The 18,500-nt window shown below is 38.0% G+C and overlaps 1 protein-coding gene across 1 annotated transcript in view; it reads left to right on the forward strand.

Moving 5' to 3' along the window:
• The window catches only part of LOC122802339 (transcriptional coactivator YAP1-like), a gene marked incomplete in the record, with an annotated part of 1,778,419 nt that overhangs the window by 23,274 nt on the left and 1,736,645 nt on the right, over positions 1-18,500 (forward strand). Inside the window, 1 exon segment of the mRNA XM_044071977.1 lies at positions 5,913-6,091. Within this exon segment, the coding sequence (XP_043927912.1) occupies positions 5,913-6,091 (179 nt within the window).

Consider the following 18,500-nt stretch of genomic DNA (forward strand, 5'->3'; position numbering starts at 1 on the left):
CTGTGGTAGTGTGGCTTTCCTCCAGGTGCTCAGGTTTCCTCCCACATTAAAAGATATGCAGCAGTAGGTGGATTGGATGCTCCTAATTGGCCATAGTTGTGTGTGTGTGTGTGGCATGGAAGAACCACTGCAGCAGCGTTAGCCACCTTGCCTTGTAGACCTTTGCTCTAGATTGTCACTGAAGTGACACCCTGACCCCATGTGCAAAAATTGGAAAAATGGGAGATGGATGGATGTATTTTGAGTTGCATTGAAGTTTTATGGTTGGAGTTGCTTATTCAGTGCTGTTTCTGATTCTGACCTGCAGTTGCAAACCACAATTTTGGCCTGATGCATAAACATGGGTATCTGTGATATGTAAAACACACACCAAACAATTAACTACATTCAGTACCTAGGGTTTACCCTGGAACTAGAATTGGTGATTTGCAGAAAATTCTGCTATGCAGTGAACACTCCTAAGTGATGTGACAGTTACTAGAAGGAAATAATGCATTAATTCACAAAAAGGCAGACTAGTTTGTTTGTAAACACAGTCAGACAGGTAAGGGCAAGACTGCAACCAAAGTCTTATTTTCATTGTATGTGGTACTCTTGGGGTTAGACTAAAGGGAGAAAACTTTCTTTTACTGAAATAGCATTTTTAGAAATGGGTGTGTGATATATATATATATATATATATCTATATATATATATATATATATATATATATATATATATATATATATATATATGTATATATAGAGATATAGAGATATATAGATATATAGATATATATGTATATAAAATACACTTGATTGTATATTTTAGATTTGGTCATTTGAGTTGTTGGTTTTGACTTTGTGTACAGTAACTAGTTTATTTAAATAATTTTAGATAACTTGGTTGTGACATGCTTGAAAATTGTAACTAGTGTCATTTATATTTTGGGTGAGCTGTCAGTGTGAAATTATGTCAAAAACTTGTAAGAAAACCGGAGGGTTACTAGTTTTCACATTTATCAGGTGTGCCTCTAACTGGCATCATAACTTGTATTATTGGCCTTTGAGATTAAATTTGAAGGTGGAGCATAATTTGGTTTAGCAATGTTTTTGGCTTTCGTGTATCATAGCTACGTTTGTAATGCTGCATTGTTAGTCCATAACTGTACCCATTTTGTTTGTGAAAATTAAATAATTCTTTGGTAGCTTTGGTTCTTTTAAATTGCAGTTTGTGGATGAATTTGAAATGTCATCTCTTATTAGCTACTGTTTCATATGTTAATGTCATACTATAAGACATGCTAATTTACTCACTTGAGTTTTTGATAAAGGACGTCTGTCAGAGGTATAAATTAAAGCACTAATAGTTTGGTTTATTAATTGTTTATGCACATTTTTCCTTGTGTTCTTGTTTCTACGTAGAACATCCAACAACTGGTGTTCTTGCAAGAAGGTAAAAGATAAGGCAGGATGACGCCCACATATTGAGTATCATCTCTGCTGTGGAGATAGAGGGACAATTCATGGGGCCTTACAATACTTTTGCTCAGCATGTTTGTTAGACAGTTGAACACTTCTGGAAATATAGACTGACAATGATTATGTTTTCTGTCATGACAGACTTCTCTGAGACCTGCAGAGCCTGTGTGCATAAGGGCAAGGTGTGAAAGCCTCCTTGCTTGATGTACCACAATACTGATATGAAGTCTTGATTATTCCTGGAACTGGAAAATATGCCGTGTTGCAATGGCGGTATTTTCCACACCCCAAGCAAAAGACCTACCTGCCATTGTAAATGTTTTTGTTTGATGCAAAAGTCTTGATTAGGATATGTGTGTGAGCGATGTCCTAAAAACCATTGAATCTTATGGGTCTACTGTAGTATCATTCAGGAATCTGTTATGTCTGTATAACACATTCACACAGCTTTTTTGTGGCATAACCATGTTGATACATTCTGTTTAATTTTTTTTCAGTCATCCCTTTGTGAAATCCCTTACATGTTAAACATTCTGTGGCATAAGTCACATTCTGAAGCACAGGTGAAAAAACACTTGTCACATCCCCTACACCCATGCACAAAACCTGTTCTACCAATTCATTTTTAGAATGGATTATCACAAACACCCCTAACCTTTACCATAACCACTCAAGGTGTCAGGTAAGGTAAAGGGATCATCTTCGCATTCAAAGATATTCTCTTCAATCACCTAAAACACAGTCATACAGGCTGTTGTAAACTTTAATGCCAATATGTTTAACTCCGCATTATCTAAAATTAACCATTCTTTCCTCCAGCAGGTCCCTCTTAATGATGCTGTGCAACAATTTAATGACATATTCCTTGATAGTCTTGACTCCCTTGGCCCCACTAGTCAAATTAGAATTAAAGCTAATTATGCCCCTTGGCTGTCCAAAGGAACTCTATTCCTTATGCATGAAAGAAATAGCGTTTGGAAAGCTTGGGTAAAAACCATAATCATCAGCGGTGCACCAAAACTATATAGAGAACTCGTGGAATCTTTTCCAAAAAAAATGATTAACAAAGATAAGAAAAACTTTTACAATTGACCCCAGTTTAACAGAAAATCTAACCCACAAAAATTCTGGTCTACCATAAACAAAATCCTTCCACACCCACCTCTTTCCCAAATAATACCCCACTAGAAACTGCCATCCTTCTTAAGTACTTCATAGATACAATACGATCCAAACACTTACTCACACCTACTATAACTCTGACCACCCTCCCACCTCTTGTAACACACACAACAGAAACCGTTTCTCCCTTAAACCTGTCTCTGCTGCTTACATTAAATCTCTCTTGCACAAACTTAAATTCTGCTGTCCCTCTGCAGACAACCTACTTACCATCTTCCTCAAACTAGCTGCTGAATTCTTAGCTTATCCTGTATCTCTGCTATTTAATAGACCCATTCAAGAAGCCACAGTCCCAGACATCTGGAAATCCTTCTACACTGTACCACTACATAAAGGCGGGAATTCTACTGATCCATCTAATTCCAGACCCGTAGCCATACTTGCCCCTCTGTCAGAAGTACTTGAAAAATGCATCCATACTCTGCAACTTAATTATCTTCTCCAAGATAACCTGGTAACTCCCACTCAACATGGTTTCAGGCCAAACGTAGCTGAGACCGGCGACAATAACCAACTAGTATCCCTTTTTTTTTTTTTTTTTTCCCTTGACCTCTCCAAAGCTTTTGATAGCATTTCACACTCTAGTTCTATATAAACTGACTGATATCAATCTGTCTGAATTCTCACTTGCGTGGTTCTCTTATCTTTCCAGTAGGCAGAAATCAGTCAGATGGCTCACTTCCTGCTCCCCTTTTCTACCCATCAAAAAATGGGGTTCCCCAGAGCTCCATCCTAGGCCCCCTTCTGTTTAATATCTTCACCAATGACCTCTATACCTCTTGCAATTAGTCCACCCTTATTCAATACGCTGATGATTGTACACTCATCTCCAACTCCAACAATATCTCTCTACTCCAGGCACACATCCAAGACTCGTTCTTGTGCATAGAAAGTGTCTCTTTGGTAATCCCCTCCTCTTAAATCCAAAAAAATAAAATAAAAATAGACTTGCTATTCCTTTCTTGTATTCTGTCTCACCACAAGTCAACCTTTGTCCTCACATCCATTGACAACCCCATCATTTAAGTAGAACCACATAGAAAGATTTTAGGTATCATTATGGATGATGATCTTAAATTTAATCTGCATATTGAGCAAAGTATTAAAACACCAAAAACTAGGTCTGCTATAGAGGAGTAGGAAATTGCTTACTACTCAAGATGCAGGATAAGAGCTAGTGATTCCATGTAAAAGGAATACAAGTTTGTGACTGAAGAGTACTTTTATTTTGGCATTTTGTTGGGGGAGGGGGGTATCACCCTTCAACACTGCTTGTGGTGGGGGGGGGGGCTGTGCCCGGCTCACTTTCTGCTCTCTGCATGTTTACAGTATATTGGAGTAAATGGAATTTCCACAAAACCCAAGGATTTCCTTTTATCTCTGAGGAAGTGCAACCTCAAAGTTCGTACATGTAATTATAAGGGTGTCTGACAGCCTGTGAGGTGCAGTTACACTGCAGAACGCGCTGGGATACTTTGACATTAATTTCTTATGCACTACTTGTTCTCATCACATTGTAATGTGCTGATAGAAAATGTTTAACAAGCTTGGGTTTTTTTTCTGTTTTTAGAGTGCTATCACAATGCTTCATGCAGTGCGTTTTTATTTTAATGTTTTTTTGATAGTGTACAGGTGCATATATTTTACACTATTTTTACAAAAAGTAGTTATATTTTGTCATGTACAAGAAGGGTTGTTCATCTACTGCACCTAGCCTACACTGATGGTAAGTTTGCTCAAAGAAATGGAGAATGCTTACCAACCGGGGATATGTAAGGAAACCATGCACGTATCTGTCAGTGTCTTGTAGTTCAGGACCACTGCTGGTACATGTAGGAAAGGCAAACTGATTTTGCAATTTCGGATCAAAAGTTGCAAGATTTGACATTAAAATAGAGTTTCTGTTGGAGTGACGTCTCAGAAGTCTACTGTTATGGAAAGTCTGTACTTCCTTTTGCATAAGGGAGGAATAGAAAGAACCCAGGTGAGTACATATCGATCAGACTAACATCTGTTAGGAAGTTCATGGAAGAAGTCCTAACTTAAAAACTTTTTGTTCTTCTGTAACATGGTAACATCCAGAGTAGCAACCACCATGGTTTCATCATGGATAGAAGGAGCTGTCAGTTAGATTTAATCCAGTTTTACAAGTAGATGATTGGAGCACTGGACAAGGGCACAAGGGATGGCTGGTGGATATGGTCAAGCCAGTCCTATGTTGAAGCCTTTGGCATGATTCCACACACATGATCGCTAGGTAAACTGCTGCAAGTTGGGGTAGCACAAAAATGACAAGTAAGATAGAAGCTTGGTCTAAGAATACTATATAGAGGATGGTGCTGGGAGCAAAGGGTATGACTAAAGCCATCTGGGACCTTATGTGGGACCTGTGCTCTTCAATAATATATCATACATCATATATCTGTGGGAAGAAGAGAGCAGGATGAACCTCTTGCATGTGATGTATATGTAAGGGTTGCTATGAAGATGGTGAGGGGGTGAAGAACTTTGAATGGATTTGGAAAAGCTTGCCAAGCAGGTAAGAAGGTGGCAGTTGATGTTTATTGCAGACAGAGCACTGCATTTTGGCCATAACTTAGGGCAGTGGTGGAGGGGATGCGGTAGAATAGAAATTAAGGTGATAGAAAGGGAAAATGATATGGAAGTGGTTACCACACCAAGACTTTACCACCAGGAATTGTATGAGGATGCTGAAGCTAATAGAACAGTAAGGTTTATATCTTCCAGAAGTAAGACAGAAATACTTTCAGCATACAGGGCTTTGGTAAGACCCCTTCTTGCATGCTGTATGCAGTTTCATATGCCGCAAAAAGCAAATTAAGTTGATTACTTATCTGAGATCAGGGAATGGTCATCAGCAAGATAAGGGGTACGATGGGGAAAAGCTATGAACATTGGCTAAAACAACTGCAGCTGTTTTCCAAGGCTACCAGAAAATAATAAAACCATATGATTTGGATTGACAGGATAATGTTGGGTGATAGAAAGGAAGAAAGCTGAGAAAAGAATTAACATCATAGAGGAAGAAGAGAGACCACAGACAGGAAACGGAAATAATATACTAGTGTTCAGATACAAGGAAGTTCTTCGGAGGGAGTGTGATGGTTAATGCATTCAAAAAAGTATGGGAAGCTTGGACAGACAAAATGTCTTATTTTTATAGCATACAAAAGAACTGAAACGATGGAAAATTGATAGATGTCCTGAAGCAAGCCAAGTTATGTTTTTAAGTATACTATTTTCTTTTAGCTATGAAACAAAAACAAATCAGTCAGAGTGCTCCAGTGAAGCAAACGTCTGCTTTTGCATCTCAAACTCCTCAGAGTGGAACGCTAAGAGGTTCTAATCAACCACAGCAAGTTAGACTCCAGCAGCTGCAAATGGAGAAGGAGAGACTGAGATTAAAGCACCAAGAATTGCTTCAGCAGGTGAGGCCACAGGTTAGAGTTTACCTTATTTTCATATATATATATATATATATATATATATATATATATATATATATATATCTGTGTCATTTCTCATATCGCTGAATAACAGCAGGAGTGAAATACACGTTGATTAGCTTTTGGATATTTGCTTAATGTCTTCTTCATTACTACCTGGTGTTGGTTGATAGTTCAGGACTGTTAAGTTTTATGTACATTGTATTGTACCCACCAACAAGAAGCTAAAACAATCACTTTTCCTTCCAATTTTAAGTACTTGCGTATTATCGCGACCACATTCCAAACCACTCGCTGTTGCTATATTCATATGCCCTTAACACTTTTTCCCGTTTACTTGTGGTACATTGTACAACGTTCTAGTTTCTGCTTAGTAATTGGGCAATGCCTTTTTTCTAGTATAATATTTTTGCAATTCAGTATTATATTTTGGGTGGGGGGGTGGGGGGCATTATAAAGCACACTCCATGATGGCAAGCGTGATTGTGATCATTTCTGCAGTTACCGACCCTGCCGTTGAAACATGACAGCTTACAAACATGTTTGCACATAATGAATTTCAGCATACGTAGACTCCTGAATTTCCTTACTAGCATGTTCTCAGGAGATGTATTTGTAAGTATACATTTTCTCTCCCTTGAGACGAAGCCTGTTAGAGAGGCTCGCAGTGCTGTTAAAAAAAATTGAAAAAATAAAAAAATTTCAAAAGAAGACCTCACTGCACGGAACATTAATGGACTGCACGCCTTACTGGAGCCCTACATTAAGTGACATGAAAATGAAATACAAACCACATGTAAATAAGCACTTTAATGTCGTGCCCGAACAGCTGATGTTACTGGCAAGCTGCTACTGAATGCCTTAAGCAAATGTATTCAGTTACGCCGGTAAAGGACGCTACCAAGGGGGAGGAATTTTTGCCATTCTTCCTCTCCCTGATTCTGAAGCTCTGTCTTAAAAGACAAAATTGGAGTTCACACCCCCCTTTCCACTACAGGATTAAGTAGTTTTGAAATAAGATTATGAATTACGGTCACTCCGACATGTGGTTGCGATAATATGCAAGTACCAAATTTTATTTGCCACTTAGAATTATACATGTATTCTGAGAATGTTTCTTTGGAAAACAGCTGGAGGCTAACATGTTTATTTTACCACTGAAAAGCCGTTCAACTACGTTAAAGCATTTCATTCTTTTCTGACGTTTTGGTGATCATTGCCTTTAGGTTCATTTTGCTAAAGTCTGTTTTCATTCATCTGTCTCCTGTAGCAATAATTGTATTCTGTCTTTTATTTTATTCACAAAAGTATAAAAGCAGACAGTTTGCACAACAGATTTTTTCAGATATATATTGAGATTGAGAGCACTCCTGTCAAATCATATCTTTCTTTCTTCTGGATGTACTATGGTTGCTTATGTGCCATTAGCTTGTGGCTCATAGGTTTGTAGGCACGTACTAGGCTACCGATCTGCGAGGATCTTTAGAAGCCCTGTCATACTTTCCCATGAAATTGATAACCCATATGTTTTAAGTTCAAAAAACCCAGAGGTGAGGACAACATTTACATGTTGCCCCTGTCCATAAAAGACCAGAGTATTAAACCAGGGATATATTTGTACCACTGCATTTCTTTGGTTTATGTTTGAAAAGTGTAATTGCTTTATATGGAGAGTAAGATGTGTCCTAAGAAGTGGTATTTACTATCATACACATCTTTCCCTCCAACATGCTCTATTTTTATTGCAAAAGAGATTTAGATCTCTTGAGTAGGTTTTTATGCTCCACTGGACTTGTAAATGTGCACCAAGCCTGATAGGATATGCTCTAAGATCACCCCTCAGTAACCTGTATGACACCGAGAAGAGGGAGAAGACCATGAGATGGTCCAATTAGTTTTTGTGATTTAGGTCCCTGATTTTTTTTTTTTAAGTAAGAAAGCATTGAGCATTCAAGTTGTCAGATATTTGGACAACTACATATGGAAGAAGCATTATACTCAATAATTCCCCAGATGTGTTCAACATACAGTGGAATGATTAAGTCCCTGGACATGAAAGCCGCACACTTAGTAATAAATTGTGAAATTAATAAACATTTCTTGCAATAGTGGATATGTTGCAATTAAAGGGCAGTCCATTATATACATAGTTTCCTAGGTCCCTAACTACTGGATCATTTTTCAGGGGTGTGTTGTCAGTGTGACAGTTACAAGGGACTTCTTATTTTCTGAAGAACACTGTTATGCCTTTGGCATTTAGTTTTAGTCCATGGTTTTGATCCCAGCTATTGGTTTGGGAAAAGCCCTCTCCAAGGATCTTAGTGTCCTCTGGGAAGTTTATGGTGGTACCAGCTTTACAGTCATCTGTAAACTTGGTCAGCAATAAACCCTTAACAGTAGTTTTGACTTCCAAGAAATAAATGCCAAACAGGATTGGCCCAAAGACTGAACCCTAGGATACACTAAGAGTGATAGGTCTTTTGGAGAAAGTAAACAGATCTCCTTAATTTCCTGTTTCTGTTTGTGAGCCAATTTGATATCCAGCAAGTTACACAGGGAATAAGAACAGTTCATTAATACATCAGATCCATAAGAACATTACATATACGAGCATGGGAAAGAAAAAATATCTGGTATGATGCAATATTTATGCAAAGGAGAAAGCCAAACTAATCAATACAAAAAAGCAGCTTCAAACATTTTTGAGGAGAAATATTGGTAAAGGCACCCAGATATGAAAATTTTCACAATATAAAAAAAAAAAAAGAAGAAAGAGGAAACATGGAACAGAGGATTAGTAAGACAGAAGTTAAGTAGAACTGAAGTTCTGTAAGACCTATGAAATGAAGGATTTTGTGTAGAAAGTCCAACACAGGTAATGTCAAAGCATGATGGAACAATGAGACCCCAAATTAAGGGTAAACAAGTGGAATATGAGTCAGCATCTGATGACATGTCACATGAGGTTCTGGGGCTCATTACTAAACTGGTACAGAACTTCAGCTGGAGGTGCACGGCAAGGGAAATAGCAGATAACAGCAGCAAGTGTGATACAGGCAATGTTGTGGATTGATGGGCCAGTGAGTTCTCATATGAAGGAGCAGCAGATGATGCAAGATGAAGCTGAACAGGATATCTCACAAGAAGACATTTTGGAACTTTCTGTAGAATGTCTGCAGGAAACAGAGAGCAAAAAATGTGCTGTCAGTTTAGAAGAAAATTATCTAAGGAAAGAATTGCTTGATTTAAGAGATGGATAGACATAAAACAGCATACAGAAACAAACTAAAAATTGAAAACAAAACTTGCCAAGAAAGCCACGGGCAAACTCTAACTGATGTGTTAGTTGCTTTTAATCAATGCACACTTTCATTAAACTCTCTGGCTGAATTTCCACATGCTTCAACACCACCAATGGGTAGTGCACAGCCCTCACAGTAATCAACACTATAATTATTAACAATATCTGCCCTTTACAAGCATCCATTACATGCCTAAAGACAAACAGGCATATAAATCTAACTTCACATTCATATATTTAAAAAAAAACACCTTATTAAAATAGGCATTTAAGAATGCCGGATAGATCTCACAACAGTAAATCAAGTGCGGATGGAATCACTGCTTGAATTAAATCCAAAAGAGATTTACATATCAAGCGCAAGGAAGACAAATCACCTACGTGGGAGCTTCAAAAATGTATCAGTCACAGAAAGGAAAATATAACCTTCTTCTTAGCATTTCATAAGTCCAAATTGCACAAACAGACTGTCACATTAGTGTTATATTCAACATACTGAAGTACTTTCTAGTTTCTTACCCTTTGGCCTTGCTCCTAACAGCCCCATTTAGGCTGAATAATGTATAAAATCCTTAATACCTTTTTTTATAAAAGTTTTCACATTCCTGAAGGTAACTGGAATCGGCAGATAAGCCGCATTCAACCCAACATTCACATAGTTGACGTAACCACAGGTCTCTCTTCTCAGGGCTCCACCCTGAAGAACTCGTTCGTAATCGAGTGGGCGTGTTGTGTTGCCTTGAGACTTCCCGGTCAACAACAACAAAACCTGCGTCACTCCACTCCAAAACGTCTACCCTTCAGATCAATGAGTGGAAATAGCTGATACCACAAGTTAGAAACTAGAGCTATAGTGGTGAATGAATCCACCTATTACAAACAGTGCCCGTACTATTAGTGCTATAACCAGATATGCATAATAGGCTAAGTAAAGCCAGTCGGGGGTTTTAAATAAAATTAAATCAAAGGATTCTCAATAGACCAAACAGGTCAAGGCTCCTCTTGTATAACTATAAAAAATAGTAAGCACAATAAAGCGCTACAAGTTCACAAAATGCAACCATGACATTGAGCTGCCCTATATGTCCAAATATTGACGTGTATGAAATAAACATGGCCAAACAGTAAATCAGCTACAAATTCACTAAATATAAAAGTAACATACATAATCACTTTATAGAGCTAACTTATATAGCTGGAGTATGATATAGCATATACTATAAATATGAGTTAAATAAGCTCAGATAGGAATGCTCTTAAGGGACTACTGTAATGTTCACCTTATTTTATACATTGCATAACATACATTATCTTCCCAAGCTTTTCAACTTTAGGATACATTTAATCGAGCAGGTGTCATTCAAGCCTGGGTATTTATAGGCATCAAGCTTGATTTGCCGATGCAATTCAATTTCTTCTACCTTTAAACTCTCAGGGCAACCTCTTATATTGTGTGTAACACAATCAGTAGCTGAATATTTAAATGACTGGCCTACGAAACATGTTTCGCCAAGGTGTTCTCCATCTTGTCCTTGCTAATTGCATATTGGTGCTCATAAATACATTCATGGACCTTCCAGTCCATTTTGCCTATATAATAGGCAGGGCATTGTTGACATTTAGCAAGATAGATGACAGCCTTTGAGTTGCAATAACATTTATGCCTAATTCTATATTCCATACCATTAAGGTGGAACAGATTAATAACTCCTATGTGCCTACAAAAATTGCATGCCTCACATCTAAACGTCAGTCAACTTAGGTTTCCTTATTATTTTTCCTTCCAAAAGGTTCTTCAAGTTAGGACCCGTCTTAAATATAATTTTCGGTAGGCCTCCTATTCTGCTCGCCAAGTCTGCATTGGTATTAATTAGGTCCCAGGTTTTATTTAAGATGTACCTTACCATCTCAGTATCAATGTTAAAGGTAGTAATCAGGCACGAGGAAATGTTAACTACACCGTTCAAGCTGGATTCCCCTCTGGTGATTCTCTGTTCCATTTCTCTAGTGGGACTACCCCCATGAGTAATACTCAATATAGGAGCATAAATCCCTCTATTCCTCTTAAGTTTAACTTCCAAGGTCAAGGATTCAATCAATTTTTTCGGGTAACCCCATACTGAGGAACATTCTTTTCAATTTCAAGCATTCATTTATGAAATCTTCCTCCAGGGTTACTATCCTCGCCACTCTTACCAATTGCCCTTTAACTACAGAGAGTTTCTGGTGATAAAGGTGGCTACTAGAGAAGTGTAGGAAGGAGTTTAAGTAAGTAGATTTTCTGTACACTCTTGCTGCAAGGCCCTGGTTGTGGACATCCTTCCTTAAATTGATGTCCAAGTAACTAATCTCATCTTTACTAAAGCTAAATTTCAGAAAGCTTGTGGTGTTATTGAGATAGGGACAAAGCAGAGACCCTGGTTGACTATCTCCCTTGATGATGATAAAAATATCATCAAGGATGCGTGTATAGAAAATTATTTCATCAGTAATTCGCTTGACTTTGAAAATGAACTCGTGCTCCCACTGGGCCATGACTAGGTTAGCCACAGTTGCCCCACAAGGTGACCCCATAGCCACCCCTATCTTTTGCAAATAGTGTTCCCTCGGGAAGGTCTACAAGAGGGTAGTGAGACCAGCTATGTTATATGGGTTGGAGACAGTGGCATTGACAAAAAGGCAGGAGTTAGAGCTGGATGTGGCAGAGTTAAAGATGTTAAGATTTGCACTGGTTGCGACGACAGTGGACAGGATTAGGAATAAGTATATTAGTGGGTCAGCCCGGGTTGGAAGGTTTGGAGACAAAGCCAGAGATAAAAGATTACATTGGTTTGGACATGTGCTGAGGAGGGATGCTGAGTATATTGGGAAAAAGATGCGAAGGATGAAGCTACCAGGTAACAGGAAAAGAGGAAAGCCTAAGGTTTATGGATGTGGTGAGAGAGGACATGCAGGTGATTGGTGTGACAGAGCAAGATGCAGAGGACAGGAAGAAGTGGAAACAGATGATCCACTGTGGCAACCCCTAATGGGAACAGCCAAAAGAAGAAGATGATTCCCTCTTGAATAGGAAGAAATTATTAGATAAAGTTAAGTCCAATAATTCAAGCACCAGGTCGATCTCTGTTTTAGCAGCACCCTTCCTAATCAAGAAGGATCCTATCCACTCTAACCCTACTTCATGGGGAATTGAGGTATACAAGTCTTTCACAACTATTGTAAGGAACCCATAGTCATCATCAAACTTTAATTGATCTATTTTCTGAAAGAAGGAGCATGAGTCCTGGAAAATTTGTATTTTGAGTGGTAGATATTTCTTTAAAATTGAATCAACTCGCAAGGATAAGTAATCGAGTTCCTTGGATCCACCAAGGGCTTTATTGGGGGTCAGTTATAACTTTGTGGATTTTGGGGATCCCGAGTTTGGGGAAATGGCATACTCATTTATATTTGTTCATATCAGTTCTTCCATCAATAAAGAATTCCTCAATTTGGCTCCTAATTCTTTCTTGGGCCACATTGAATTCATTCAAGGAGACCCTTTGGTATGCTTCGGTGGTCAAGATCTTATGCATCCGGGCTACATAGTCTCAATTATCCATTATGACTAAACCCCTGCCCTTATCAATCTTACTAACTCTCAAATCTTCTGTTCTTAGGAGGGTCCAAGATTCCCACTTTTGTTTAGAGACATTATATTTTGTACTAAATGGGGTTGGTTTTCTCACATTTATTCTACCATATGTTGACCGGCGGTCCAACTCTCGCACATACTTTCAAATACTTGTAATGTTGGATTAGTCAGGAGGGGGGGCTGAACGTGCTGGCTCATGCGTAAGGGGTTATATATCTCAATTACACCATCCCCCAATAGTACCTTCAAGTTCAATTTCCTGATCAAACATTTAAAATCAATAATTGTCCTTGACAGGTCCATGTGAAAACTAGGGACGAACATATACCCCTTCACCAGCAACTCTACTAGGTCCAATGATACACATAGTGATGAAAGTTATAAATTTTTAAGTCACCTGTGGTATTAGTGACTACTTTGAGGCCATCATTGAGGTTGGTTTCTATCTCTTGAGTTTGTAGGACCTCTGTTTGTTCCTCCCAGATTGTGGCTTGTTTTATTGCTTGAGGATGGCACTCAACTGGTGTGGCTTCAGAAATTTTGTTGATTTGACACTTTACATTCCTGGTTCTTGATTCTTTTGCTCCTCCTCACCTGGCTAGTCCCACGGATATCCTCTGGTTCGGTGATTAAATCATCATCCAGAACTTCATTCGGTTCGTTGTTGTCTTTCATATTGTGCAGGTGGTTATGATTAACACACCCTTGGGACGATGGTGGTTGTGGGTAGGCACTTCCAGTGTCATATGCCCATCTATCACGCTCTAGTTTCTTCACTTTAGTGGCCTTTAATTTATTTAGCAATTGGTCGATATTGCTAAAAATTGTGGTGTAATCATATTTGTACCTAGAGAAGACCAGATCTGATTTTATTGTCTAATAATCCAACTTCTTTGGACAGTTCCTTCACCCATATAGTGTAGTGTCTAATCATTAATTCCATCAGCTCCATTACCTGTCTATTGAAGAGCTGAATAAGTTCTAGATGGAAGGGTGAATGAACTTCCAGTCCAGTAGGATACTGGGCCTTCCTTAACCCCTTTGGTACCAACTGTTGCTTGATGCATTCCTTAAAGTACTGTATCTCCAGTTGTAACTTCTTGACTTTCAGAAGTGTATTATCCAAGTTATTTAATTTCTCGTTGATTGATACCGATGTTCCTTGATTCGAATCCAAACCTCCAGCCGGTTGTCCCCTTATAGGGGCTAGGTGATCGAATGATAAGGCCAAAATGCCATTAACCCAGCCCTCAAAAATGGGGACTCCAATAAGCCCCGAGGTTAAGTTCAACTGGTTTGTACTATTAATCCCATCTGCATTTATAGTCTGTGAGTTGGTGGTGTTGTTTTGCTGGGACCCAGGCCCAGTCAACAAAATCCTCTGCTGATGTGGTGAGGTATTATGATCCAATCTCACTGACCCTGCTGCTGTTACTTGTCCTTTAGTAACTGCATTAATCATCTACAGTTCCTTGTACTGTTGGTCAAAATGTTCCATCTGTGTTGCCAATACATCAACCTTCTGTGTTAGCATCTCTTTTAAAGCAATGAGGTTGCCACCCTCACTGCTTGCAGCCAACTGTGAGAATAGGTTTGGGCTTGCCAGGCCTCCTGACATCATAACAAATGAAAGACAGCATACAGAAACAAACTAAAACTTCTTGAAAACAAAACTTGCCAAGAAAGTCACGGGTAAACTCCAACCGATGTGTTAGTTGCTTTTAATCAATGCACACTTTCGTTCAACTCTCTGGCCGAACTGCCTCAGACTGTAAAAATGTTTTAACTAAAAACATTCCATTAAAAATATACATAGTAAATTCACATGCTTCAGCACCACCAGTGGTAGTGCACAGCCCTCACAGTAATCAACACTATAATTATTAGCACATATCTGCCCTTAACAAGCATCCATTACATGCCTAAAGACAAACAGGCAGATAAATCTAACTTCACATTCATATATTTAAAAAAATACCTTATTAAAATAGGCGTTTAAGAATGCAGGAGAGATCTGACAACAATTAAATCAAATGCGGATGGAATCGCTACTTGAATTAAATCCAAAAGAGATTTACATATCAAGCACAAGGAAGACAAAGGTGAACAGGAAGATGATTGGCAGCATGGAGATCAGTGAATAAATGTGAGACTACAAAACATCAATTGCATTTGTGAAACACAGCTGTATAACAGAGTGGAAAGAATGGACTTTTGTTAACCTTTTGAGGAACTGAAAGGTATTTGCCCAACTTCATGTCAATGTTTGGAAGGACACTGAGAAGAGAGGAAGAGGAAGGAAATAGGTAACTGTAAGTAAAACAGTTAATGTTTTTAACACTGTTTCAATGAAACCTTTTATGATTTAACTTTCTTGGCTTATATTAAAACATTTGAGTTGTATGAAATAGATACTAAAGTAAATGGATTCCTTTCTTCTCTCTTCTTTTTTAGTGTTAAGAAATGTAGACATTACAATGCGAAAAGAGAAAAGGGGGCTAGACAAAAGCATGTTTAAGTTAATAGGCTGCAGTTGTGGGATGTTGAGGTGGGGAATAATGTATAAAAGTACACATATAATATATGTAGAGCTGATATTTTTCCTCTTACTGTTGCTTAGGTGACTGTCTGGATTAAGACCCTTGGATGAATTTAATAACAAATTTTAAGTGGAAATGAGTAAACAAGAGAATGCTGAACATAATGAAAAGTTTTTCTTTAGTAATAAACATTTCATGTTGTCTTTAGAAGCTTGCAGCTGAGGATTCCATTTTTTCTCTTGCGTTTGCATGGAGACAGGATGATTTTAGGTCAATAAAATGCCAGAGCACTGGTTTCTTCAAAGCTAAATGTTAATGCTTTCTGAAAGCATGCACGTTGTTTGACACATCTGGGAAGGAAATAGACAAAACAAAAAACAAAAAAAAAACAAACGTCAAGTAATTTATATCACATACACAGGCCCAGAGAACATAGCCAATCTGCTCTAAATAGCTCACAATTCAAAAACCTGCTTAAATCTTATCTTAGAAGTTCATGGCTATATCCATGTATTACATAATGCTATATCTGTACTTCCTTCCTTTTTTTACCTCTCTCCTGCTACTGTGCACTCTGTAAACACAGCATCCTAAATTGAAACCTATCTTTGCCTGTTTACTATCTATGTAGTTAACTTATGTATGTATATGATAATTTTTTTTTTCTCAATGTAACTTTTTGCTATTGAACAAATGGTGATAATGTTTTGTTGATAACAATGTTTTGTATTTTATGTAAAGTTGTCTTGCATGGTTTCATATTATGTGGAGCTTTTCTCCCCGGACCTCCGCTGAAAATGGACCTTGTCCAGTCAGACCATCCTGGTTAACAAATGTAAAATAAATAAATAAAAATAAATAAAAGCACAATCATTAATGTGTGTTGGCATGGGTAACTTCAATTTTAGGTTAATTAAGATGTGTTAGCAGTTCTCTATTTGTGGCGGCAGTTTTGTTTTTTAGGAAGGTTCTTCTTAATTTGAAGATGTACATAGTTTTACTGTTTGTTTTAAGTTAACAGGTTATGGGGGTGTACTAGGGGTACTTTTTTGAGGGTTTCATTAAAACAAAAAGTCTTTTGAAGTATGACATAAATTCCAGTGTTGATGAGAAGAAAAAAATGTATAAAGGATTAACCTGCCTAACATTACTAGATGCATGTATCACAAAAGGTGGAAACAGACATTTAAAAAATCTGTCATTTATAATAGTTTGGAATAATGACTTATCATAGTGGTGACACTTTCCATATTGTCTTGGAACATGAATGGTCTCACAGATCTAGACAAAAATTAAAGACTATGTAGTCATATTAAGAAATGCAGAGGAGTGCAAATAACAGTGCTACAGGAGAAACATTTGGAAACAATGGTGAATGTGAATTTGATAACGAAAGGATTTAAGGATGGGTATACAGCAGAATATCTGGGACAAAGAATAGAGGAGTACTTATATTAATTGCTAGAAGAGCTCCAGTAGTGATAGAAGGGGGCAAGATGATAGTGGCAGATTTGTGGTAGTAAGGCGCTACTGGCAGGATTATGCTGGCATGTATTAATATTCCACCTAAATGGAATTTAGGAGGGGTGGTGGAGGGGGCTACAGCTAAACGTATCCACTAGCAGATTGGCTATGTTCTCTGTGCCTGTGTATGTGATATAATTTACTATTAGTGCTGCACAGTGCTAGACATTGTTTCCAAGGTCCCTAACATAGTTAAAGGCAGCAATGTGATTGTCCTTTGCCTGGGTGGAAGTTTTTACCTCTTATCTGGCTTTGGCTCATTTGATCAGGGTCCAGTGTTCCTTGGTAAGTTTAGCAAGCGGTTTGTGTTTGTATCCTTAAAGTTACTTTTATTTTTATGTGCAATTTTCTTTTATTATAGAGCTTGTTTCTATTTAGGTTCTACTTCAGGGGGTTATTTTTGAATTTGGCATTGTATTTACTATAGTGGAAGGACGGATATCTATATAGCTGTCCACATGTGTGTAGAACTTGGCAGTAAACGATTCTGCATAAGTAGCAGGGTCATCAAACTTACTGCCATAGTAGTTGACTTGTGACACTATCATCATCTTGCTGCCTATACATATAGATATCCCTAAAACTCAGTTGTTCCTTAGCCCCAATCACATACTCCACTACCTAAACTTACAATCCCCTAGTCATTTCCTATCCCTGATCCCAATCCCTGCTCAATAACCCTAAACTTAAAACTCCCATTCAGTGACTAACTGTAATCCCAAACCTCAGTCTCTAACCCTAAATCTCCCTGTCACACCCAAAACTTAACTGCTGAACTCCAATTCTCTCCCATTCCATCCCCATGGCTGTTGGACTCTTCTTGCTGTAACTTACATATATGTCTGAGCAGTAGCCTATGTGAGATGCCAGCAGCACAAGTACCCATCTGTGAGACTGTAATCCGTGAGCAGCTGATACTCAAATAAATGAAGTATAACCCTTTTTACTCTGTAGTTCAATTATCACATTACAGTTTCCTAAACAGTTTGTACAGTTTACTTGTAAAGTGCTTTTAATCAGACTTTTTCATTTGATCCCATCCGGTATTTCAAGTTTATTATAGATTCACAGTTTCAGTTGTCACCCTTACAATCTACTGGCCTTCAATTAGCTTGACTGCAACAACCTCATGTTGATATCTTCCACTTCGGGTATTGATAGCTATATTTGTATTTGTGTGTATGCACATGGATAGCTTTGTCTGTAATGGTTATTTCTGAATTAAGTTGATCACTGGCTTATCCTATAATATTGGAAGCATTGTATAATGCATCTGCCATGTCCCTTTTTTCCTGTTGATACTTATTTTTATTATTGGCTTCCCAGTCTGGTGTTTCTCCAGATGAATGTGTCCCAAGCTTACACTTTCATGTCCAGTTAAATCAGAAGTTG

This window comes from Protopterus annectens, chromosome 5.part0 (genome assembly GCF_019279795.1).
Source record: "Protopterus annectens isolate FY-2018-M chromosome 5.part0, PAN1.0, whole genome shotgun sequence".
In the NCBI taxonomy this organism is placed as follows: Eukaryota; Metazoa; Chordata; order Ceratodontiformes; family Protopteridae; genus Protopterus; species Protopterus annectens.